Below are 25,817 nucleotides of genomic sequence, written 5' to 3'. Positions count from 1 at the left end.
TCCCAAAGCAAAAAAGGCAGAAATAGAGTTGGAGATCAAACGAATGCTGGATCTAGGTGTGATAGAGGAGAGTTATAGTCCCTGGTCCAGTCCCATTATGTTGGTCAAAGGTTTTGCAATGACTTCTGTAGGCTTAACCAAGTCTCGAGGATTCAATGCCTATCCAATGCTGAGAGTGGACAACCTCCTCAAGCACCTAGGAAATGCCAAATTTTTGACTACCCTTGATATGACAAAGGGATACAGGCAGGTTCCTTTAACGGACTTTGCTAAGGAAAAGACAGCGTTCAGCACCCCTAGTGGACATTGGCAGTATCGTGCACTCCCATTCGGATTACATGGGGCTCCCGCTACCTTCCAACGTCTGGTGGACAAAGTGCTTTAACCCCATAATTCGTATAGTGCTGCCTACTTGGATGACATTTTTATCTATTCCAGCACTTAGGAGGAACACCTACAACAGGTTAAGGCTGTATTACGAACAATAGCGGATGCCGGTCTTCGTATTAATCCAAAGAAATGTTATTTTGGATTGGTGGAAGCCAAATTTTTAGGTTACCTAGTGTGCCGGGGTATAGTTAAAACACAATGTTCCAAAATAGATGCCATTTTAAAATGGCCCTGTCCGATTACCAAGAAGCAGGTACAGGCTTTTCTCGGCTTAGTGGGCTACTATTGTCAGTTTGTACCCTGGTTTTCTGAGAGAGCCATACCCTTGACAAATCGTACAAGGAAGGGGAAACCTAATCACGTGGTATGGGATGATGTTACAGACGCTGCATTTTGTGACCTTAAGCAGACCCTTATATTGAAAGCACCTGATTTTTCTTTGCCTTTCATTCTCCAGATGGACACTTTGGACACAGGTCTTGGTGCCGTGCTGAGCCAGAGCATCGATGGAGTAGAACACCCCATAACGTACCTGAGCCAGAACCTTCTTACGTGTGTCAAGGCTATTCATTTTACAATATATAAATATGTACACATGTTCCTGAATCCAGTGTGAGTGTATGTAAGTCTGTATGTGTATATTCACCAGCCACTTTATTAGGTACACCTGTTCAACTGCTTGCTAACACAAATATCTAATCAGCTAATCACACGTCAGCAAATCATTGCATTTAGACAGGTAGACATTGTCAAGACGACTTGTTGAAGCTCAAACATTGAAGCAAATGGGCTACAGCAGTAGGAGACCATACCAGGTGGCACTGCTGTCAGCTAAAAACAGGCAACTGAGGCTACAATTCACATAGACTCACCAAATGTGGATGACAGAAGACTGGAAAAATGTTGCCTGGTCTGATGAGTCTCGATTTGTGCTGCAACATTCAGATGGTAGGGTCAGAATTTGGCATCAAACAAAAGCATGAATCCGTTCTGCATTGTATCAACAGTTCAGGCTTTTTTTTTTCTTTGTTACATACTGTATAATATTATTGTTTAATCTTGTTTGTTTATGTTTTACATTAACTTCCTTTTATTTCATTTTGTATAGCACTTTGAGGTATATTGTTTGTATGAAAATGTTCTATATAAATAAAAGTTGCTGTTGTAGTGATGATGGTTCAATGTGTTGTGCATTCAAAGATGCTCTTCTGCATACCTTGGTTGTAATGAGTGGTTATTTGAGTTACTGTTGTCTTTCTATCAGCTCAAAGCAGTCTGGTCATTCTCATCTGACCACTGGCATCAACATGGCATTTTCACCCACTGAACTGGCACTCACTGCATATTTTCCCTTTTTTGACCATTGCCTGTAAACACCAGAAATGGTTGTGTGTGAAAATCCCAGTAGATCAGCAGTTTCTGAAATACTCAGACCAGCCCATCTGGTACCAACAACCATCTCACGTTCAAAGTGACTTAAATCACCTTTCTTCCCCATTCTGATACTCAGTTTAAACATCAGCAGGTCATCTTGACAACATCTACATGCTTAAATGCAGTGAGTTGTTGACATGAGATTGGCTGATAAGATATTTGCATTAGCAAGCAGTTCAACAGGTGTATCTAATAAATCCCAAGTGTGTGTATATATATATATATATTTACAGTATATATATATATATATATATATATATATATATATATATATATATATATATTTACAGTATATATATATATATATATATATATAATATAACTATACAGAGTGGACTCAGAAAGTATTCAAACCCCTCTTCCCACTTCATTGTGTTTTAGATTTCATTTTAAATTGATAAATTTGCTATGTTTGCCCATCTGTCTACACTCTTCTCCTTTCAGCTGCTCCAGTTAGGGGTTGCCACAGCGGATCATCTTCTTCCATATCTTTCTGTCCTTTGCATCTTGTTCTGTTACACCCATCACCTGCATGTCCTCTCTCACCACATCAATAAACCTTTGCTTAGGCCCTCCATTTTTCCTCTTCCCTGGCAGCTCTATCCTTAGCATCCTTCTCCCAATATACCCAGCATCTCTCCTCTGCACATGTCCAAACCAACACAATCTCGCCTCTCTGACTTTGTTTTCCAACTATCCAACTTGAGCTGACCCTCTAACGTACTCATTTCTAATCCTATCCATCCTCGTCACACCCAATGCAAATCTTAGCATCTTTAACTCTACACTCAGTAACCCATAATTGTAAATTTATTAAAAATCAAAAACTGAAATCCATCATTCATATAAGTATTCAGACCATTTGCTGTTGGTAAGGTGCATCCTATTTGCTTTAATTATCTTTGAGATGTGCCTAGAACTTTATTGAAATTATCCTGTGGCAAATTGAATTGATTAGGTATACTTTAGTAAGGCACACACCAGTGTATATGATGTTCCACAATTCACACTGCAACTCAGAACAAAAATCAAGGGATAAAGACCAAAAAACTCCCAGTGGACCTCCACAATCAAATAGATCAACAGATCAGGAAAAAAGTATAAAGCCATTTCCAAAGCTCTGAATATTCCCAGAAACACTGTGGCCTCAATAATTGTGAAATAGTAGATGTTTGGAACTAAAAGGACTCTTCTAAGATCTGGCTATCTGGCCAAACTGAGTAACTGGGCAAGAAAAGCCTTGGACAGGAAGGTGATCAAAATCCCAATGGTCACTCTAACAGAGCTTCAGATGTCTTCTGCTGAAGGACATCCATCTCAGCAGCATGTCATCATCTAGGAGTTTGTGGTATAGTGGCTAGATGGAAGACAATCTTGAGTGAAAGGCATATGACAGATTAAAGGGTTCTGAGAGCATGAGGGAAAAGATTCTTTGGTCTGATGAGACTAAAATTGAACTCTAAACAGTATGTCTAACAAAGGCACTGATCACCAAGCACCTTATACCATCCCTACAGTGAAGTAACATCATCATACTATATAGGAGCTTCTCAGTGTAAGGGACAGGAAGACTGGTCAGAACTGAAGGTAAAATGAATGCAGCCAAATACAGAGAAGTCTTTGAAAAAAAACAGCTCAAGAGTGCATTAACTTCAGACTGGGGTGACAGTTCAGATCTTCCAGCATGACAATCCCCCAAAGCATACAGTCAAAACAATGCAAGTCACTGATTGCCTCCAGTGGATAGACTTAAACCACACAAAACATCTGTGGAAGGACTTGAAGATTTTTGTTTATAGATGCTTCACATCCAAACTAATGGAGCTTGAGAGAATCTGCAAGGAAAAATGGGATAAACTGCCCAAATCCAGCTGTGCAAAGGATACTGAGACCTATCCAAGAAGACTGAAAGCAGTAGTTTCTGCCATAGGAGCTTCTAAGGCATGATGAATTGAGTGTCAGAATACTTACATGAAGGAGAGATTTCTGTTTTTGATTTTTAAAAATGTTGCAGACTTTTCTGAAAACATGTTTTCTCTTTGTCATTATGCTCTCATACACATGCTAATACACTCTCACATAGAGCCAGTTTAGAACTGACAATTAAAGTAACATATATTTCTTTGAAAATGTCAGAGAAAAAACTGAGTACTTCGAGAACAACAACCAAATGCCTAAGGAGAGGACATCCACTGCATCATCATTCTGTCTTTTCTCACTTTTGCTAATATCAAATAAAAAAATGTTATATGGTTAGGTTCTAATTTTATATTTTCTTATGAGGACAGTTGCTCTGTTAATTTGTGAATGTATTAAAAAAATAATAAAAAGTAGAGTATATTGTCTTTAAGTTTTATACAATAACATAACAATAAAAATAACAATAAACAGAGTGCAGCTACAGATATAAATTATTTGTCTTCAGGCTTTATAGTCAGTGATTCTTCCATAAATAAAATAATTTAATAAATTTTGCTTACCGTTCTAACATTTCAGATAGATTATCAGCAGAATCGCAGGAAGGAATCTGGTAAATATCCGATATTTTCAATTTTTGTTTGTATCCTTTTCTCAGGATAGGTGAAGGCCAGCTGCAAACAAATCACAACATTCAAAAGTTACCATATTAGAAAAAAAAAACATTAACACTAACTAAACACTGCCATTTTATGTACTGTAGCTCCTATCTTGTTTTCCTTTAAGGGATAGGAATGGCTTTAAACTGAGCAGAATACATCACAGAGAAGGGATTAAGATGATGAGGCAGTGATGATGGCCCATTCCAGTTGCTCTCTTGGTTCTGTGGAGTATAAAACTAATCTTCCTCTACTTTATTCATGGCATATGGAGGTGCTGGTACTCTTTAGCAATCCTGACCCCACCATCACACATGTTTCTGTTTACTTCCCTGTTAAAGGGTTAAAGTGCAGTCATCGATGCATAGTTATGATGATGTTACATGAGTGTACTGTAAGCCATGTGTGTTATTAGTTTTTAAATATATGTTCTGTATATTGGCATAATTTCTAAGAATGCACAACTATGTTCAATTGAAGATCTTGTATCCTCTGTGCAAAAATAAAAAAAAAATAACTCACTTGTGCACTCTGGCACAAATCACCTGATCTGTGGATTAATGACAGACCAAGAGATGTGCACCTTTGTTAATTGTGTGCAGGGAAATCACAGCAATGGACATTATCTACTCTGTATATATAAAATCCTAGGCCTAAAACTGCAACGATTTTGTGCAACGATTTTATGTGACTTTTTATGTCACATTTTTTGTCAAACTTTAAATCAGGCTTATTTTAAAACCTACATATGTTTAGTATCATTCTTTTCAGAATTTATTGAACTTTAATTTGATTTTAGATTTTCAGATTCATATTTCATTTTTAAATTATAAACTAAACAATATCAAGAACTCTTGTCTCGCGAGATTTAACCACACCTGGGGCAGGAAATAAAAGTCAAAGAGTAGGAGAGCTGCTGTACAGGCTTTTAAATGTTTGAAGTGCAGTATGAGATGCAGATCATGCAGCATGGCAGCAGCAGCAACAAGCCAGTAGCTGATCAAGCAAAGAGGAGGTAAAAAAAAAACTGTATTTGTTTCCCATTGTTATCGCCATTTAAGAGGGGGTTTCGGAGGAGCGCCCATGCCTCCTTGGAGTGCATTCAGCCCCCCTCTTCACAACGTGAGCAGCAGAGATGCAAAGTGGGTGGTGTATAGCCAGGCCAGGGGGTTGGCGAGCGAAGCAAGCAAGGGGCAAACCTCCTAGTATAAATATAAAGAAATTACTGAGTGAAGAGAAAACAGGGAAGTAACATGTGTGGATAAAATAAGTTTTAAATATGTGCAGTGCTAAGCACAACTACACTTCTTAAAAGTATTGTTTTTAGCCTTACTATGTACCATAAATGTAATCAAACTTCCCCTCATTTAATGTGATCACTCATGTTTACCTCAATAAGCTTCCTAGCCACTAGTGACAATGTGGAACTGTCCACATTAAGGAGAGGTTGAAAATGATAAGAATGCACAGAATAATAGTAGCCACCTAAAAGAGGTTAGCCTTTAGGGTCCATGACTGTCAAAGAGTGCCTTTTGGGCCAGAAAACCGGGGCAATGCTACATAATCAAGCAGCTCGGCCCTGTAGTCCCCACATCAAATTACTCCACTCAAAGGCTTTAATACTGAACTGTTGTCACAAAGAGAAAAGCTACTTTGGAATAGTACAGGCATTGCTGAGGACAGCTACCACTTGATTGGTTTTTCGCCTCTGAAGATTTTTTATGGGTTATGTTTGTGCAGCTCAGAATCTGCTTCATGCCGGTGACCAAACACAAAGCCACACGGAAGAAATACGAGTGCAAAAAAAGTATCATAACTTCTGTCACCCATGCTGTAACTAAATGCTTTAGAGTTGCACTCACAATTTATTGTCACCAATTAGCTTATGACCTGAATGTGTTAGGGAGGTGGCGGGAAACTCGAATATCTAACCCTAGGTACTTCAAGAAGAATCTGTGTGAGATTTTGGGTCAGCTTAGTTACTAGCTAAATAAAAAGGCTTGATGGACTTTAAGGTCTCCTCTCATTTGTTAAATTTCTTTTGTTCTTATGCTCTACCAGGAGCAAACCCCACAGATACAGGAAGAACATGCAAGCTCCATACTGACAGTGACCATGACAGGATTTGAGCCCACCTCCTGGAAGCTGTGAAGAAGCAGCACACTGTGTCGCTATCATGCCAAACTAACCAAAGTATTCAGTGCCAAATCCCTCCTTTTTTGGCAAATATCCAAAATCTTACTGGCCCCATAATTTAAAACGCTATACTTAAAGCAAAAAATTCCTTTCACTACTGTAATATACATAAACACTTGTAAAAATAAGCATATGTTTTGTGGGCTATGTAATTAAATATAAATAAAGATAAAAAAGGAGTAACAAACAAATATAAAGACGCATTGCCCTGTTTACCTCAATAAGGGAAATCAGGAAAATCCACAAATTAAACATCAAGTTTAAACTGTGGTTGGTGTGCATTACCTGAAATTAATGAAACTGACCTTTTTGTTTGCATTTTTAGTTTCATTTAGGATCCCATACCTAATTCAAAATTGAAAATAAGAAAATAATTTAGATGGTGGGGCGGCACAGTGGCGCAGTGGTAGCGCTGCTGCCTCATAGTTAGGAGACCTGGGTTCACTTCCCGGGTCCTCCCTGCGTGGAGTTTGCATGTTCTACCCGTGTCTGTGTGAGTTTCCTCCCACAATCCAAAGAACTGCAGGTCCTTGTGTGTGTCCTGCGGTGGGTTGGCACCCTGCCCAGGATTGGTTCCTGCCTTGTGCCCTCTGTTGGCTGGAATTGGCTCCAGCAGACCCCTGTGTTTGGATTCAGCGGGTTGAAAAATGGATGGATGGAATTTAGATGGTGCCTCTCAGGCACTCCTTTAATGACTCATTTGTACTGCTATACATAAGATGAATTCTTTTGACTAAGTAACATTTTCTGTATTCTATTTCCCTCCCATACAATCCTGAAATAATAAAATATCACAATACACAAACTGCTTCTGCATTTTGTTTGTTTGTTAAGAAAAGATACACTTTACACAGCACCTTTTATAGAGAATGTCTGTCTTTAAAAAACTTTTGCTAGCAGTATATGTTTCTTAGGAGCTGCAATATACAGTATGTTACAGTGTTTCATCCAAAAGTTGAAGTTCAGGTCCAAGCTTATTGGCATGCTGTGTACTAAGCATTCACACTGTAGGCTTTGAAATCTGAATGATCATAAACACTGTTGTACATGTCATACACAAATGAGGCTCAAAAAGATAGATAGATAGATAGATAGATAGATAGATAGATAGATAGATAGATAGATAGATAGATAGATAGATAGATAGATAGAAAACACTAAATTATAGATAGATAGACAGATTTTATTTAAACATTTAACTATTGAAGTAATAACAAAAGCCACCCCAAAACATATCTATTAAAACTAAAACCAAACTAACTACTGCTAATCACAAATCTTAATTCGAGTTACTTTTTTTAAACTAATCATGCCTCTTCAGTGCTATTTGCAGAACGTTTCTAAAAACTCTTAGGGCTGAGATTACTTTCACGTCGTTCCTTGAAATAAGATCTTAAAGCATGGCTGAAAATATATTCTGCCATTCAGTATATGCCTGCTTGATGAATAAAAATAAAAATGAAAACATAAAACAAATGTGTACTTAATGGTGGCAGTTTTTGGTTTTTTTATGTTTCAACAAGCAGCTCAATAAGCATTCTTTTAAACTACACGGCCACTGTATTTGCAATGTGAAGTTCCGTTTTGCAGAAGGCGGACACACCTACAGCTCCCATGATTGCCTAATCGCCCCTCCTATTAATCAGTTATTAATAGTACATGTCTACAGGTATACGGACGGGTGATGGTGACTGTGTGAGTAGCATTAGCTCCTACATTGCTGGAATGTAATCGAAAAAGCATTCAGGTGTTCAAACTGCCTTCGATTAGTATCAATCATCAATAATAATGACAGGCTCTAAATATTTGACAGTTTTATTTTTGCTTTGCACGCGCATGTGTAACTTTTCTTACAATTGCTCGTGCTTTTCTTAAGTGCTGTATCGTTTGAGATCTACTTGCACACATACGCTCTATATTTTAGCTTCTGATTCACATTTCTGAAAAGAGCATTTCCAAGCCGCTTTATTCGGAATCGTTTACTTTATCTGAAGGACAGATCTGTTAGACAAGTTCACTTAAAGACGCCACTTCATTCCGCTAATGATTTGACAAAATCCATTCAGTAAAGCCAAGTACCTAAAATCACTAAAATAAAGAAAGAAATGTCCCAAAAACTTAAGATGCCATTCTTACCAGAATAATAACTTTGATACAAAGTTGGCATTTTCTAGGGGTGATTTCAGCATCTTGCCTTGCCTCAGCTTTGCAGTTTTGTACCTGCGAGTCGGACTGCGATGGCATATCTGTAAAGCCTACTTTGCATGCGGCAGGACACTTTTTATGTACCTTATTTGATGTGCGCTGTGATGTCATTCGTTGCCTTCTGAAGCTCTGCCCAGGTTCCTGGGAGAGAGGGGCAACCCCACACCTACCTTTAAACTTAATGCTACATTTTTTCTCGAAGGCTGAGCTGAGTTGAGTAGAGCAGAGTACGCAGCGCTGTACTTTTCCTCTTTGAGCTGTCAACTGCCCACGGGCAGACCTTGAAGAGAAATCCTAATTAAACCGAGTAAAGCAAACATTGGCTAGTAAGCGTTAGATCGCACCTTGAGGATTTTAATTTTCATATACGTTCTAGCAAGGAACTCGACCCGAAGAAACTTTATTTTGAAGTCTGCAACATTTGAACTGAGAAGCAGCGGTATAAATCAAAAGGATTTATAGTAGTTTCAGGCAGAGACTGAGGGAATGTCCAGCAGAGATTTATTCTGTACAATATGTTAGACAAGTACATTAATTACTAGTTTTTATTGTGTACCTTTTTATTATTAATCTTATCTCAAACGTTATTTATTATTTATGATTTTAATGAGTATATGTTTACAATGACGATGTTGGCCGGAGGTTTGCTGTACTCTGCTCACGTGACAGTGCTACTACTACTACTACTATAACCTAAAGTAATTTCGTCGCTTTAGTAGAATCTTGTAGATGGTTTTAATAGTCTTTACACAGATTGATAGATTGCTACAGCTTCCCACGAAACTAAATTTGGATTAAATGGGTTCAGTAAACGCATGGCTTTCCAGATAGACATACCGTATGAGGTGTAAGGCGCTTTTGAGATCAAATCACGACCCAGCCACTATGTGAAAGTGGCACGTTTTTCTCGTGGGCAAACGGACTTTCTCTGGGTATACTAATGCTCTCAGATAGCCTAAATCCGTGCAGCTACCGTTTTTATTGACTATAAACTGACCAGATGAAAAGTGTAGGTGTGAAAATGACAGAGCATTACAATGGACTGGCGCTCAATCCTGTTATGCACCCAGTGCTGCCATGATGGGCTACCTGCTCTAAGCCTTTGCTGTAGCACTCTGTTGTTTCACGGTGTCAGTCATGGGAATCCCCTTCAAATTATAGTGTACTATATATACAGTACAATAATATGCGATGTACGCGTGCGTATATACAGTATATATGTTAATACTAAGTGTGCCTGGGTTTCGAGGTGTTTTCGTCTTATTTGTTCCGTGTTCACCAGTTTCATCTATCGGTTTGACGTGTCATTTCGTTTACTATGAGCTTTTGCCTTATGGCTTTATGGAGGTTTTTTTTTTGTTTTTTTTTTTGTATTCATGCATTTTCTCACGATATTCTAGTTTCCTTCTTACTGTATATGCTATAAAGAAAGAAACGTGTTCAATGGTGTTTTGAATTTGTGATTATTGTGTAGCCCGGTGATGGGCAGACGTCCCATTCCTGATTTGAGTTTAGTGCCGGTGCGAGCTTGATAGCTACCTACTTCTGGAGACCCCACATGCTGAAGAAATTTAACTAGCATTGTAGGTGTAAAGGTGAGTGAGTGGACTTCGTTATTACCTTTCAAAAGTACTGAAAACTGGCAACATAACAGAAATGTGCAAATAAATAAGATTAAAAAAGGGATTTAAGTTATACTAAAAACAAATCCTTTACCCTTTATCCTTTTTAAAAGGATATGTACCTGTGTGTCTGTGCGCCTTTCTGGTTGCTCTGTCTCGTGTCATTCCAACAGATGGTACATCACAAACATATGTAATAATTAAATGCATTGCATGTTTTCATTCCAACAGATGTCTCATCACAAACATTAACACTTCTTTTTCAAATCCCATACGAAAGGGCATATAACAGAAACATATGCATTGTATTTGTCATTCCAATAGATGGCTCATCTCAAACATTAACACTTCTTTTACCAATCCTATACCAAAGAGCTTATAACAGAGACATAAGCATTGTATTTGTCATTCCAATAGATGGCACATCATAAACATTTATAGTAATATATTTTATTACCAAATGTTTGTGATGTATCATCTGTTGCAATTTCAAATACAATGCATTTTAGTACTACATGTACTACAAAATCCATTCCAATAGATAGTGCACAAACATTAACACTGAGGTCTACTTAGATTTCTATTGTCTTAGATGGGCAGCACAGCTAGTATCATATAATTAAGTAATTAATGTCCCACTGTGCACTACAGATATTGGAAGGACACAATTAGTCAGCAGTTTGGCTATCATTGTATGATGTGCTTTGTAGAGAATGATTGCTTGTCATTCTGATAGTCTGATGAAAAATGAACATTCCTCTTAAAAAACGTGCAAAGTTCTTTGTTTTGATGTCCATTCATTAATTCATTCAAGATGAAGGAGCACACAGACAAGCGACACTCGATTGTGTGCCCAGAAAAGTCAGTGTGAAGTAGGGTTGGGATGTTGAGTCCAATAGTCTTTTACTGAGAAGGTTGTGGTGCCCATACATGATGTAGAACATAAATCACTCATTACACGTGAATGCACTTTTGTTGGAAAATGGGCACAAACAACTCAATCAGCAGTCTAGTGAGCACTGGAGGAAAAAATAAACCACACATAAAATAGTTCAAAAATGCCACTTTACCAGGTTGGATGGTTCCTTATAAAGCTATTGCATGATCAAGAGCCATTTCATTCTGGCAAAGGTTCCTTGCATGTGACGTTGGTTCTTTTTGCTTTGAAAAGTTCTTAATATGTAGACAAAACAGAAATCTTCAGTATTTAGTAGGCAACCTAGCAGAATACTGACAGATCAAGAAAACCTGGACCATGGCTCATGTGAGTGTATGCAGCAGGAGTCATTTAAAAACTAGGAACCCATATGCACTTCACAAATCCGTTATTATCTGTTAAAGGTTATTTACTCTATAAAGCCTATTACAGATCTAAATAAACAGTTCATTCTAGAACCATCATGTAGATGGTACTTTGAGGATTCAAAATCGGTTCTTCTATGTCATTGCTCTCAAGGGCCACTCTGACACCTTTATTTTTAAAAGTGTTGTCATTTACAGGTACCTATGTGGCACACAACAGTAAGAGTCTAGTACTTCTGTTTGATTTTTCGACCCAGTGAAGGGTTTCAGTGGCCTGTTTAATGGAGTACACTCTTTGAAATCCTGCTTCTTTAATGGTACTTTATAGTGCTTTACTGGGTTATGCGTTTCCTTGTAGAACTACTGCTTGACAAAGCACCATTTCATTCTGGGAAGGGTTCTTTGCATATTAAGTTAGTTCTTTGTGAAAAGAAAAAAAAACTGAAATGTTTAATGTTTCATAGGATTTGCATCAGGACACTAAGACATTAAGAAAAACCTGAACTTAGCCTGTGTGATTGTATGCAGATAGAATCCTTCTATTCACAGATATTTACTGTATGGAGCCTGTTACATATCTAAATAAAGAAAACTAAAACCTTCACATGGAGGGGTCTTTTGGGAATCAAAAATGGTTCCCCTATGGCATTTCTCTGAAGAATCACTCTGGCACCTTTATTTTTTAAGAGAGTATGACATGAATTCTCTGACTTAGAAGGAAAAGTAAATAAGAAGAAATACACACTAATTCAGACAGTTCCTGTTCACCCTAGGTTGAGAATTCCCAGCCTAAAAATAAGGTTAACGTTCAAAAAAGCAGTTTTTCAATCCAAAGGGTATAAGTGCACTCTTAAAAAGTCCTGGGGCCTCATGCATAATTCTCTTTGTAGAATTCACACTATAACATGGTGTAAGCACAAAAGTGGAAATGTTTGTACACACAAAAAAATCCAGATGCATAAATCTGTGCGAACGCCAACTTCCACGCTCTTCCGCTACATAAATCCCGGACAGCGTGAAAAGTAACGCACATGCATGCACCTGCTGTCCTGCCCCGTCTCCTCCCAGAATTATGCCTCTTTGAATATGCAAATCAATATAAAAAGCCCTTAAGCTCAGCGTTCTGTGAAAAGACAATGGCAAAAGTACAGGAAAAAATAGAAAAATTTCAGCGAATACCAAGTGGAGGCAAGGAAAAACGTACTATTTGTTGGTTTAAACAGAGCTATAAAAAACAAAAGGAAGTTAATCGAGTGACAGAGTGTCATTGAAACTTGAACGCTCAAGTTCATAAAGTCACACAGTGCCCGAAATAAAAAAGAAGTTGTCAGATATCAAAGTCGCCGTGAAAAGGCAAGCCATAGCCCACTGTGTGAGTGTCATATAAAAGCTTATTAGTGTACAGAGAAAAGAAAAAAAAATAGGGACACAGTGGGAAAAAAGCATGAAATGTCAACTTTAGTCTCGAAATTTCCACTTTAATCACGTAGTTTATTTTGTCATCAAAGTAGAACATCATAAACTTCATCTTAAAATCGTTTAATTTACTAGTTTCTCAAATCCCATCATAACTAAAATAGCACATTAAATGCTTTGTTTGGCGTTTGATCTTCTATGTGCTCTATGTGTGTGAATCACTACCTTCTTAAACGGGCTTTCTCTTCCTCCGACAGTACACAGAATCCATTACATTTGTGATATTACAGCTCTCTGAATAATTAAAATACTGAGATGTATACATGATATCATTTTCATGATGATAGGAGTTAAAGCATGTTATTAAACATGGGAACACGGTGGCGCAAGGATTGTGGCACCTCATTCAGAGATTGTTCCTGACTCCCGTAAGATGCTTGCTGTGCCGTGCATGACCTTCGATGAAATACTTTATTGCAGCAGTACTGTCTTTTTCAAATGTACTAACCTCCAATTCCTGTCCTTACTTTTATTTCTCCAAATACCCAATCGCCACAATACACAATCAGCTCTGTAATAGACGTTAAGCCATCTGTAAGCTTAGAAAGCAGATTCTTCAAAACTTTTAGGGAACATTGAAATATCTTCATAGTACGTGTTTAATTATTCTATCCATCTGTTCTTCCAGTGTTGCACCAATAGCAGCAAGAATACAGCGCAGGCAGGAACAATCTGTGAAAGAAGCACCAGCCTCCTTGCTAGTGCTGCGGCACCGTGTCCTCACATGTTTAATTATTAACAATGTAGATTATTTAAATGAAATTAAAGTTTTATCTGTATAATATAATAAACAAGTTTTGCTGCATTTCATCTTAAAAATTATATCATCATCATATGTAAATATGCTCTTTATAAAGTGGCTAAGGTTGTGCAATATTATAACTGTATTGCAAGTTTACAGTGAGGTAATTGTACTTATAAGTACAAACAGTTCTACAAGGAGCACTTGATTGACTGATTGAGTGCATTTATAGTTCTTGGGATTAAAATGTTTCTGAACCACGAGGAACGTCTCTGAAGCGTTTGCCATATGAGAGCAGTTCAATAGACAGCATGGCTGAGGCAGCATGTGCTTGATGCTGTATACCGATAATTCTCTTTCCGATCAGCTGCTGTACAGCTGTGATTCACATTCAGATATAGTGATATACTGTAAATACTCAGAGTGGTGTAGTGAGAGTAATATGGATAAAGAGCAGCTATGGTATGGGAATAGTGGGAGCAGCTGAAAGAGGAAGAAGAAGGTGCAGTGAGAGTAACAACGCTAAAGCAGTTATGGTATTTGGAATACTTTGACCATTCTGTGGACCATTATATTGTTACAGGTTAATTACAATCACATGCCTTAAACTAAAAAACAATATGCAGCTAGTTTCAGTGTATATGATAAAGCCGCATCAGGAATGTGGATCTAAAAAAAAGGGTAACCACACAGGAACAGTAGCACTGCTTTGACATTGGGTGCCACCAGTTTGCAAAACCAAGCGGAGAACTTGCGTATGCCAGGGTTGGAGCTACCGTGAAAATGTGCGTGGCTTTACGCCAAGCTTAGGTTTTATACATCGCAATTTGAGCGTGGAAACATTCATACACAACATTTTTGTGCGTACGCACCGTTTATACATGAGGCTCCTGGTTCTTTAAAGGCACTTCATGGTTCTTACTGGGTTCTGTGGTTCCTCATAGCTCTACTGCTTGACAAAGCAGCATTTCATTCTAGGAAGGGCTCTTTGCATATGAAGTTGTTTTTTTGTGCTTTGAAAAACTTCCTAATGTGTTGAAAAAAAAAGAATTTTTTATTTTATGGTAGACTACCTAGAAGGACACTAACAGATTATGAAAACTTGAACTTAGTCTGTGTTATTGTAAGCAGTAAGAAACCATGAACCACTGGTATTTCACAAATCTGCTACAATCTATTCATGGTTATTTACTGTATGGTGCCTGTTATGAATCTAAATAGATAAAGGTTGTTTCTGGTCCTTCATGTGGATAGGTCTTTTGGGAACCATTTTTAGAAACACGGTCACTGAATAGTTTCTATAAATTGACATCGATATAACCGACATACCTAGACCAAGACTCAGCAGACCTCAACTTAGATTATCATTCATAATTCTGGAGTTATGATTAAAACTGTGTTTTCCGCTATTATTATCAACACAGTAAATGCTTTCTATGAGAGAATTGTATTGCATCCATGCAATATAAATCAATAATCATTTTTAATGTAGTGTTTAATGCAGCTCTCAACATTATGCTGTACAGATCCATACAGTTGTAGAATCAATGCCAGTCTTGCTAGCTACTCACGAACAGTGTTGGTGGTAGGTTATTTTGCACCGTGGACCAAGCTTATTAGTGCACCAACCAACTGTTCAGTAGCTAGCCCTCATGCCCACCCCCACCTCACTATCTGCACTCTAAGCCAATGTCTAAATTACCTCAATGGTGGCACCAGCCCAGCTCACAAAGGCCCACATTCCTATTAAGGCAATTTACTGAGGTGGTTCCTTTACTTTGCCAGTCACTTCATCTGCCCACATGCATGGGGAAATACAGTTAAAGTGGCTGGATGCTTTCATCTTGGGAGACTGCATGTTCCTCCTGTCTCCAAGGTCACATTCTTTTAGGGTGTTTAGAGATTCTGAACTGACCGAGTACGTGAGCCACTCTTCCAGATTTCATTCCAGCGTCCATATCTACATCCGAAGTCCACGATCGTTAATATCCATTATCCGAATGTTGAATAGAATGTGGATTCTATTGACATGAGAAAATATAAAGCAAGCTGACGGTCGGTCAGGACAAACTCCGGTCATCACCACTCTGAATTGGGGAATTGAGGGAGAAAGGTAGGTTGGATTGGAACGTAAAACGAAACACGCTCGCGCTTGTGCCTGTGCGCTCTCACTGTGACGTGTGAATTGATTCAGAGATGCAAGTGAATAAGAAGCGTTCCCAGATGAAGGAGGAAACACACATTTGTAAAACCTTGAAAACGCAATAATATGTTTTGCTTTTAACACTTTTTTGCACAGCAATGATGCCATAAAACCAAACTCTTATCAAAAGCTTGTTCCTGTTCATGAACATGTGATACTTCAAAGGTCTAAGTGGAATCCACAGTGAAAAATCAATGGCCCTTTTTATTATTTTACCGCCGCCTTAACCCAATTGCCCTGAATGTTTCTATAGGATGAAACGCAATTTACAAGAGGAGTGATAAACAGGATGGTGTAACATTACACTAAAGATGTTGCTTAACATTATGTTTTATTGCATAGATTGTCGCGATCCTGTTTATTATGTAAAAATCTTCATACAGAAATGTAACTAAAAAATATCTCTAAAGGTTGACCTTTATTATAAATCAGTTTTGTCATGTTCCCCTTTTATGCTGTAATCCTGGGCGAGCTGTCAGTCTAACCGTACACGACATGATAAGTGGGTTCTGCTGCTTCCCGTCAATTAGAGTTAATTATTGTACGCTCGTACAACTGGGCGGATGTTTGTAATTAAAATTCTGACATTTTTGTGAAGCATTTGTCAGTATGATGAAACCTACATATACACATGCATGCAATGTGTTTCGAAAAGCTGTCTTTCAGCCGGAATGTTGGTGTCGCATTGTGCAACAGGATCCTACGTAAACATCTCATGGGGTAGATGCAGAAGCGGATAAAAAGTATAAAACCCAACATACGCCTAATCAAAACCGGCTACAGAATGGGAAGTGTGCGGTGCCTGCTTTTGACAACATTAATTCCAAACAATTATGTTAATCAGAGGCTAATTCCTGTCTTCAGTTGACCTCATTATTTAATTAGGCTTCCTGTTTACCTGGATCAGACCTCAGAATTACGACGAAAGTTGACAAAGATGTTGGTTTGATTGCTTTCAGTACAAGCTCGCATATTTGCCCTTTGCCTTGTTAAGAATTTAGTGTATAACTCAATTTAAAAAGCTGGCCACCACAGGTGCTTATTGTCACCAACCCTGCCCGGCTGTAGGATCTGTTTCATTTTGATCATTTTACAATAACTATCCAGACTAAGGGAACATGAATTGTCAAATCACTCAGTTGTATTGGATCAGTATAACCAAGCAAACACATCTTTGGCATGTGGAAGACAAACCCACATAAACACAGAGGGAAGATGTAGATTCAACACAGACAGTGATCAGACCAAGATTTGAACCTAGGAGTTGTTTACCATATATAAATGTAAATTAGGTATACTGTACTGCGTGTCTTTCAGGAAAGATGCACTGTACCAAATTGGAAAGCTCTTCAGGTCCAAGGTTAAGTGAGTATGAGTGGTTAAAGTATTATGAAGCTGCTTCTTAGTACTTTGACCTCAATCGATTCTCTTCCTTCTCCATGAAGGTTTGCCTGTTTCACCTTGCTAATGTGGTTTTCTTCCCCTGGTCAAATAGACATGCTGTCAGATGCATTGGAATGGAGTTCTGAACTGCTTTAGTGTTCTTGCAAGTGAAAGTGCGCCTTGCAGTGCACTGACACTACATTCAGGGTAATAATAATAAAAAAAAAATAACACTTTTCCAAAGCTCAAAGCAAATCACAGAAATTCAAAAAGAACAACAGACATATACAACTCTGTATGCAAATTATAGCCTCATAATATATTAAATCAAGAGAAATACAGGATATTTTAACCCCAAACTAACTAAGCAAAACCAAATGACTTTACAATTCCTAGGCGTTCTTGTTACCTTACACTCTTAAAAACCCTGGTTCTTTAATGACACTTTATGGTTCTTCACTGGGTTGTGTGGTTCCTCGTAGAACTATTGCTTAACAAAGCACCATTTCATTTTGGTAAGAGTTTTTTGCCTATGAAGTAGGTTCTTTCTGCTTTGATAAAACTTCCTGATATGTAGGGGAAAAAACTGAAATAAACAATGTTTGGTAGGCTATCTAACAGGATACTGACAGATTAACAAAACCCAAACTGAGCCTGTGTTATTGTAAGCAGTAATAATCCGTTTGAAGTCATAATCCATTGATATTTCACAAATATGTTATACCTATTTAAATGGTATTTAATGTATGGAGGCTGGTACAGGCCTACATAAATATAGGTTTTTCCTGGAACCTTCACGTGGAGGAGTCTTTTGTTAACCAAAAATGGTTCCCCTATGTCATTGCTCTGAAGATCCATTCTGGCACCTGTATTTTTAAGAATGTAAGATATAAAGCATTGAAACAGAATAAGAGACGTTGTAATATAATATGCTATGGAGTATAGCCTCTGCCCTCATCCTCCCACAATTCTGTAATAGATAAAGTGGTTTCATGAAAGTGATGGATGGATTATTATATGTCAAGGTCACAAGCAAAGAATAAGATACTTCCCAGAGTCTGTGGTGTTCTATTGAGCACATTCACAGTCGCTTGTACTCTTGTCAGTTCAAGGACACCAAATATCTTAATGTACTTTGGGATGTGGGAGGATGCTAGTGTAACCAGTAAAAAAAAACAAGCAGACACAGGGAGCATGTGTACACACAACTAAATCCAAAAAAACCAAAAGCGGTAGCTATAAAGTAGCCATACTAATCACACGCCCAAAATATGACCTTCGTTTACTTTGTTCATGGATGGGAGGCATTCAATTATGCATACTGAATTCAGAATGTTCTTATGTGAGGCAGTTTAATGAAGTTAGGTGCAGTGTGCTTGCATAGATTTACAAATAAAAAACAGAAATAGATGCAAACATCATCTTGTTACATTTACCTATCTAATTAGACACATCTGTTTAAATTAACAGTAATAGACAGACTCACCCACCTTGACTGAAATTACATAGATATTATAACAAAAGATCTGTTGTGATAGTAGCAGAGAAGATAGATCAATAAATCAACTCAATAGTCTTCATGATTGAAATAAACCCCTGGGAGTTCCACAGTCTTTTGAAACTGTCATTTGCACCCCATGTTTGCTGGGATAGGCTCCAACTCCCATGAGACTATTCTCAGGATTAAGCAGGCTTAGAAAATGATAGGAAATGGTAATTGCCTGTAATTTTTGTATTAAATGTAGAAGTCATGTAAATTGTGCTTATAGTTCAAAAACACAATTAGACATTCTCAAATATAAGTAACCAGTAACGGTACACTGCATGATAACGTGCATAGAATACACTTGACTTGAGCATTCATTGTTTTCATACTCTTTCTCTGTACATCTTGCATTTGTTTGCTCAGAGGTTGATGCGCTTGCTGCTTCCTGAGCAGCTCTTCTTTTCTTCTTATTTTCTTTCGTCTGCATCTTTTCACATTAAAACTGATTAGGTCAGCATTTGTGTTGCAATTACATAATGCGTTTTCCTTCATTTTTCACTTAAGCCTTCAATCTGCCTCAAGAATGATTTAAGACATGAAGGGTAGAGTAAGTGACAGCGAAGGTGGCAGGGAATGCGAATGACGCCCGTACGCATGCACCGCACGGCCGCCCTGCTGGCCGCTGCTGAGAGTTGATTCTACAATCAATTAAAATAAAAATAAAAAGATGAATAACCTTGGAGGTCAATCATCACCCCGAAAGTGGATAGTAGACCTCATGTAGTATATGTGTACCAAATTTCAGGGCAATAGGTCAAACGGTTTGCGAGCTACAGGTGATTTAAAATCCTAGACAGGCAAACGGACAGCCACGGTAGCGTATTATATAAGAAGAGAGTCCATCAAATATCTGAGCCCTCTTATTCCATTGCAGGGTAGAAGGGAAGCCAGCACCTATCTCAGCAGTATCAGCTAAACTTAACCTTTGATAGGAAACTAGTCCATTACAGTGCACAGTCCTGATGTCACTTGTATTTGTTCGTTATTTTGTCATCAACTAACCTTTCTCCAATTAACAGTTGCAGCATGCCGGTGCCTAATTTGATGGCACTGGGCTCATTGCAGGAAACTGGTCGGATGGCTGACTAATCCACTGAGGGAACAATCAAGCATATACCTTCACTCTCATTCCACTATCCATGAGGGTACATTTAAATTGTGAAACAGTTTGCCTGTATGTATTTGGGTAACCTGATGAAAGTCTACTTACACAAGTAGAATATACAAATTACACCCAGACAGCGACTGCTTTGAAATCCAGATGCTTGGAACTGTGAGGTGTTCCTACAAAGAAAAAAAAAACACATACAAAATGAGTATCTGTAGATATGCTGGTGGTCCACAAAGGTGTGAGGCTGCAGTTCTAATAGCGATGTCACTTCAGTGACCCATATAATAATAGTTTAACATGTCATTTTAAAATCATTAATTAATTTTCTAAACATATTCATTCCAATGAATGATTATGGGTAACTTAAATCACATTATTTATTACCTATAATTTTCAGGCTACAATCAGTAAATGCTTTTTTTGTTTCAAAACATGAAAAGAGATTTTTAAGCAATTAAGGCTCTGAACCATATTAAACAATGCATAATCAATCATCATCTCCCTGTGTGAGTGACCCTGAGAAAGTCACTTAACATGTCAATCCTCCAATCAGAGAAAAATGGAAAAGTGTGCCATGTGATATTTGACATGCATAGGTTAAAAGAATCATCTAGATATAATGTAATACTGGCATTATATTTTATATGTTGTTTAGCATATGACTCTTATTAAATGCATTAATTTTACTAGAATACCATCTCTTACTGCTTTTTTTACTATTAAATTTTTACTTCATGTAAAGGAAATCTTCACTTCATGCACAGGAAATTTCACAGTGGAAGTAATCCACCCTTATTTTTATGAAGAGGGAATTCCAATGTTCCTGTGTGTTACTGACCCTTCACATGTGTGGGATGTAACTGGGACATACAGAGTCGTGCTTTAATTTCAAAAAGTTTAGAAGTCAGATAACATCTGTTTAAAAAAATTACATTTTTCCTGTCAGATCCTGGAAGGAGGAACAAGAAAGAATTATTTAACATGGCAGACGGGTTTAAGAAATAAAGGAGTGAAATGTATAACTAGGTACAATACTGCCGGCTAGCTCTGGGGTTGAAAGTCTTGAGCATGTACATGTACACATACATATTCACAGATCCAGCACTTAAATTCACCAACAAATACCCTGTCCACAGTGTCATTGGAATAAAAGTGTGCAACACCATTAACCCAAATTATGTTCCTACACCACAGTACACAAAATTATAAAAGACCAAAATGAAATCCTAAACTACTGATCTACAGTATGGTAGTCTTTAACCATTACTATACAGTTTGTGTATATCTGTTATAATTGAGCTTCTTTATCTTCTCTCTCATTCTATGCAGACCCAAATTCAGTAGACAAACATGACAACTGTCAAAACTAAAAAAAATGAACCTGACTTGCAGCATCCAAGACAGAGATGCAGAGTTTTGAAATGAAAATGTTTTTGGCAAAATAATATTAGCAAGGGCAACAGTAATGGTCAGACAGAGGTGATGATGTCTTCAAAACAGGTTTAGGTGCTCTTAGCCACATGCTAGGACTGACCTGCTGATGGGCTGGAAAAACAAGCACGCCAGTTCAATCTTGTGACTGACATTTATTTGACCTAGAAAACTGTTGTCTTTGGGTAAAGTAAAATTAATTTCTAAAAAGAAAAATACATAAATGTCCATAGGGCTGATCCATCTCAAAAGACGGAGGTTTGACAATAGCAGCTGCAATGCATCCTATGTTAAGGGGTGCCCCATGCTGGCCAACACATCTATACTCAGCTCGCAATCTCTTTTCATACACATATAAAAATTTAAATGCATAAATGATTAGATACTTTAATAAAGTGTCACACAAACTCTTATTTTTACTAAATATGAAATCTAAAATTAATGGAGGAGCAGATGCAATTATTCAAAACCAGATGCATGTCCATTCCACAATAACTATGTCATGGGTCTTCAGTTGCACACTTAAGGTTATTGTGTAATGCGAAATAATGAAACTAGCTAGGAAGAAACGTTTGATAGTGGAAACATGGTGAGCACAAACAGAGACAGGGACATACTACTACAACAGATTTGAGAAAATTAAAGAAAAAGGAACCAGATAGAGGGAGACTGCAAATATGACCTTCAAAGGGTCTTTTCAAAGATATATTGTAAATTCCAGGAGCAAAGAAGAAAACAAAATGGACTGTGATCTCAGTAAGGCACTTGAAAGTACCTGTGACATCAGCACCAACTGTGAAAGCCAGTTAGATTGGTTTATCATTAACTGAGCATTACTCCCTGCCACCTAAGAATAAGGCTCTGGTGGCTGCTTTGCCAGCAGCAGTATTTGTTTGTTACCTCAATAAGCATCTTCATAAAATTATGGAATAGATGAACATTACACCATAAAACTATTTTAGAATGTAAGTTAATTGCAGACATTTTATTATGTTAATTTGTATTACTTTATATTACATTATAGGACGGCATGGTGGCACAATGCTTTGCACTGTTGCCTTAAGAAACCAGGGGTGTAGATCTGAATACCCTGTTTAGTGGTATGGAGTTTGCAGATGCTTTATTTGTTCATGGGTGGGATGGAGTTTCACTGAATACTCCGTTTTTTGTCATACATAGCTAAATGTGAAACTAAGGTAACTGGAGATTCCAAAATGATTCTCCGCAAATGTGAGTGTAGGCATCTGCATGAGAGGGTCCCGTAATGGACTGGTACCAAATTAACATTCATTTCTTCATGTAAATAATTACTTAATTCCAGTCCTTTAATAAATTCTTCTTGTGTTGTAGTTCCAATAACTCATCTTAATGTCTGGATTTAAAAAAGTGTAAAATGTAATAATATTTAAATTATTTTAAATCTTTAGGTGAGCAAGGTACAATTTCTTTAGCCAAATTTGCTTGTAAAATGACAGACAGTGTGGAATGAACAAACAAAGGTATGACTAATAATGAATTGAGCTTTCCCATATAGGACACCCAAATCAGTAATATAAAATCAATTCCATCCATCCATTTGTCCACTTAACATAAAATAATCACATTACAATTACAATAATTACAACTATTACATCTGTTTAAATCAGCTTAGATTTGCAGTTTATCCCAGGAGTATTAGGCAAGAAGTCCAGGAAGGGGAGTCAAGCCAGTGAATTCATATACACATGCCCATAACACCTGACCAGCTTGGAATCTCCAATCCACCTACCTTAAAAATATGGAAGGAAAACTAGATTATCCAGAGTAATAGGTAATACAGACTCAAGGAGAACATGCAAACAACATTTGGACAATGATAAGAACCTGCAAACACCATTTGAATCCAAAAAGCTAGATCTGTGAGACTGCACTGAAATTTGATTTCAATTTGAACAAGAGGTTTCCAAAAAGGGCTATCAGAATCTGTTCTAAGGAGAAAACTGAATATTGAAATAACACTGACTCTTCAGCACTGAGCCAACAGCAGAATGAGCAGGCATTCCATATTCAAAAAAGGAGCATTAATGTTTGGGTGAGTCTGCCACATTCACTTAATCAATAACTAGAATGGCTAGTAAAGTGGTCCTTATAAGATACCTAAAGGAGCAATAAAATGAGTAAGAATACATTGGGCCGGAACTGGCAAGCTACATTGGTGTCATGACCAGGTCAAGTAAAAAACCTGTTTTCAGTAAGGCACCAAACGCCATGGGGAGAAAAAAAAGGGGGATTTGCTCTGCTCTACTCAGTTGTTGATGGAGAATCATGAACCTGAGATTCAGTACCTTGAATGCTGAGTGCAGCATCAGTTCAGAAAAAAAGACAGCCAAGACACTGCTACCGCTGCAGTACCAAACAAGGAGGTTTGCCTGCCAACAGTTAATGTCAAACAACCCTGCCGTGGGACAGCTTTTTTCTCAAAGAGACAGCACTGACCCTTGCACCAGTCAAGGATTACCTCAGTGTTTATTCAGGCACAGTTCTATAGTCACATCAGCAGCTTCAGTGCCAACTGCAGGGGAGCCTGTTAAGTATAGTGAACTGCCTAAAAGAGCAATAAAATGAGTAATACTCCATTGATTCAGCACTGGTATGACCCATGCATCACTACAATATTATAGCATTTTTCAATTATGCCTTCTTAGCAAAAAAAGAATAAATCAGTTGTTGCTGATTCTGTCATCTGCAACAATCCAGCTTGATATGCAACAGAGGTCATAAGTCAACAACAATGGACTTCTTATCAGCAGCAACAGTTTCCCAAACCACATCAAAAAAAACACATTAGCTACTGGCAAGGACAGCTGAAGATCTACTGGTTGTTGGAACACTGGTAACATACATACTGTATGCCTTGCATAACATTTCTGAGAATCTGGAGGCAAACTTTAGGGTAAAACCCAGGGAAATGCTTTAAATATTTAGCATAGGTGAAGCAATGGTGTGAACAAGATGATTTTATGTTTCTCAGCAATGGGAAGCCTTTAGCTAAAATCACTTGTATTAATGATGAGACAGACTGCAGTCTACAAGAAAAAGGGGAAAATATTCTAAGAAAGAGAATCTTTACAGAAGTGTACACCCATTTAAAACAGATTTAGTGGAGGGAAAAATGGACCAATCAACCAAAACAAATGAAAATGTAGTCAAAAATAAACATATACAATTCCACACTTAAAATAGTTACTCCTAGTTAATCAAAAACAAAATACATGACTGTGACATCCAGATGGCGTAGCAACACCCCAAACCCTCAACACAACTGACCTGACAACAATCACAGGTTCAAATACAATCATTTTTATTCTTTCTGGTACCTTTACTGGCCCTTCTAAAATTGCATAGCACATCACATCAATAAGAATAAAAGTCTTTCTCCTTCTTTGTCCTACTCCTCTTCTTCCAAGCAAGTGTTGTCTTCTACCTCCCGACTCCATCTCCCTGAAGTGAGGTGAAGTGACTCCTTTTATCTAGGACCCAGGAGTACTTTGGGTATTAGAGCATGGTCTGTTGGAGGCATGTCCGGATTATGTGAAAGCCCCAAAAACTAATGTTCACAAACTAAGGTTTACATATCACTGCAGCACCCCCTGGTGGCACCCACAGGACCAAACAGGGCCATCCTGCAGATCCCAGCATGCCCTGTGTGTGTCCGTATGGGTGCCTTAGGCCAGGGTTGCTTCCATCTTTTGCCTCAGGTGGGCAAATAGTTCATATATTTTATCTCTCCCTGTCCTTCCATCTTAATGGTCTCCTGGCCAGGCAAGAGTCTTCAGAATGTTACTTTTTAGGATGTCAGCATTGCCACTCTGTCATTGGCACTTTCTGCCTATGTCTTGGTTGAGCCAGGAAATGTCCTGCCTTCGTTCTATTCTCAGTATTACTATGGCTTCCCAGCGAGGTAAGAAACCTTGAAACATCCTGTCCGGGTTGTTAGCCCATGCTTGCCATGCTTTACAATAATGTAAAAGCAATGGTATTGGTTTGGAACTCATATTTTGCAGGGCTTAGTGAATTATGGATAAATGACAGTGACTATACATATTTCAGGAAAAACAAACAATGTATGGAAAGAGGAGGTATGGCACTAATAGTAATATTTAGAGGTCAAAAGGGCAGCACAAAATAAAGAAACATCAGAATTGGTGAGAGTTAAGTTAG

The 25,817-nt window shown here is 37.9% G+C and overlaps 1 protein-coding gene across 1 annotated transcript in view; it reads right to left on the bottom strand.

Annotated features, from left to right (window-relative positions):
• Positions 1–8,830, bottom strand: part of cftr (CF transmembrane conductance regulator) — a 135,151-nt gene extending 126,321 nt beyond the window's left edge. Inside the window, exons 1-2 of the mRNA XM_039761403.1 lie at positions 8,733–8,830; positions 4,305–4,415 (exon numbers count right to left, since the gene is read on the bottom strand). Coding sequence (XP_039617337.1) covers positions 4,305–4,415; positions 8,733–8,785 — 164 coding nt within the window. The 5' untranslated portion in view covers positions 8,786–8,830. The remainder of the gene's footprint in view (positions 1–4,304; positions 4,416–8,732) is intronic.
• Positions 8,831–25,817: the final 16,987 nt, after the last annotated feature.

Source organism: Polypterus senegalus, chromosome 8, assembly GCF_016835505.1.
Source record: "Polypterus senegalus isolate Bchr_013 chromosome 8, ASM1683550v1, whole genome shotgun sequence".
Taxonomy (NCBI): Eukaryota; Metazoa; Chordata; class Cladistia; order Polypteriformes; family Polypteridae; genus Polypterus; species Polypterus senegalus.
The sequence above is the reverse complement of the archived record's forward strand: the minus strand, read 5'-3'. Positions and strand labels throughout refer to the sequence as shown.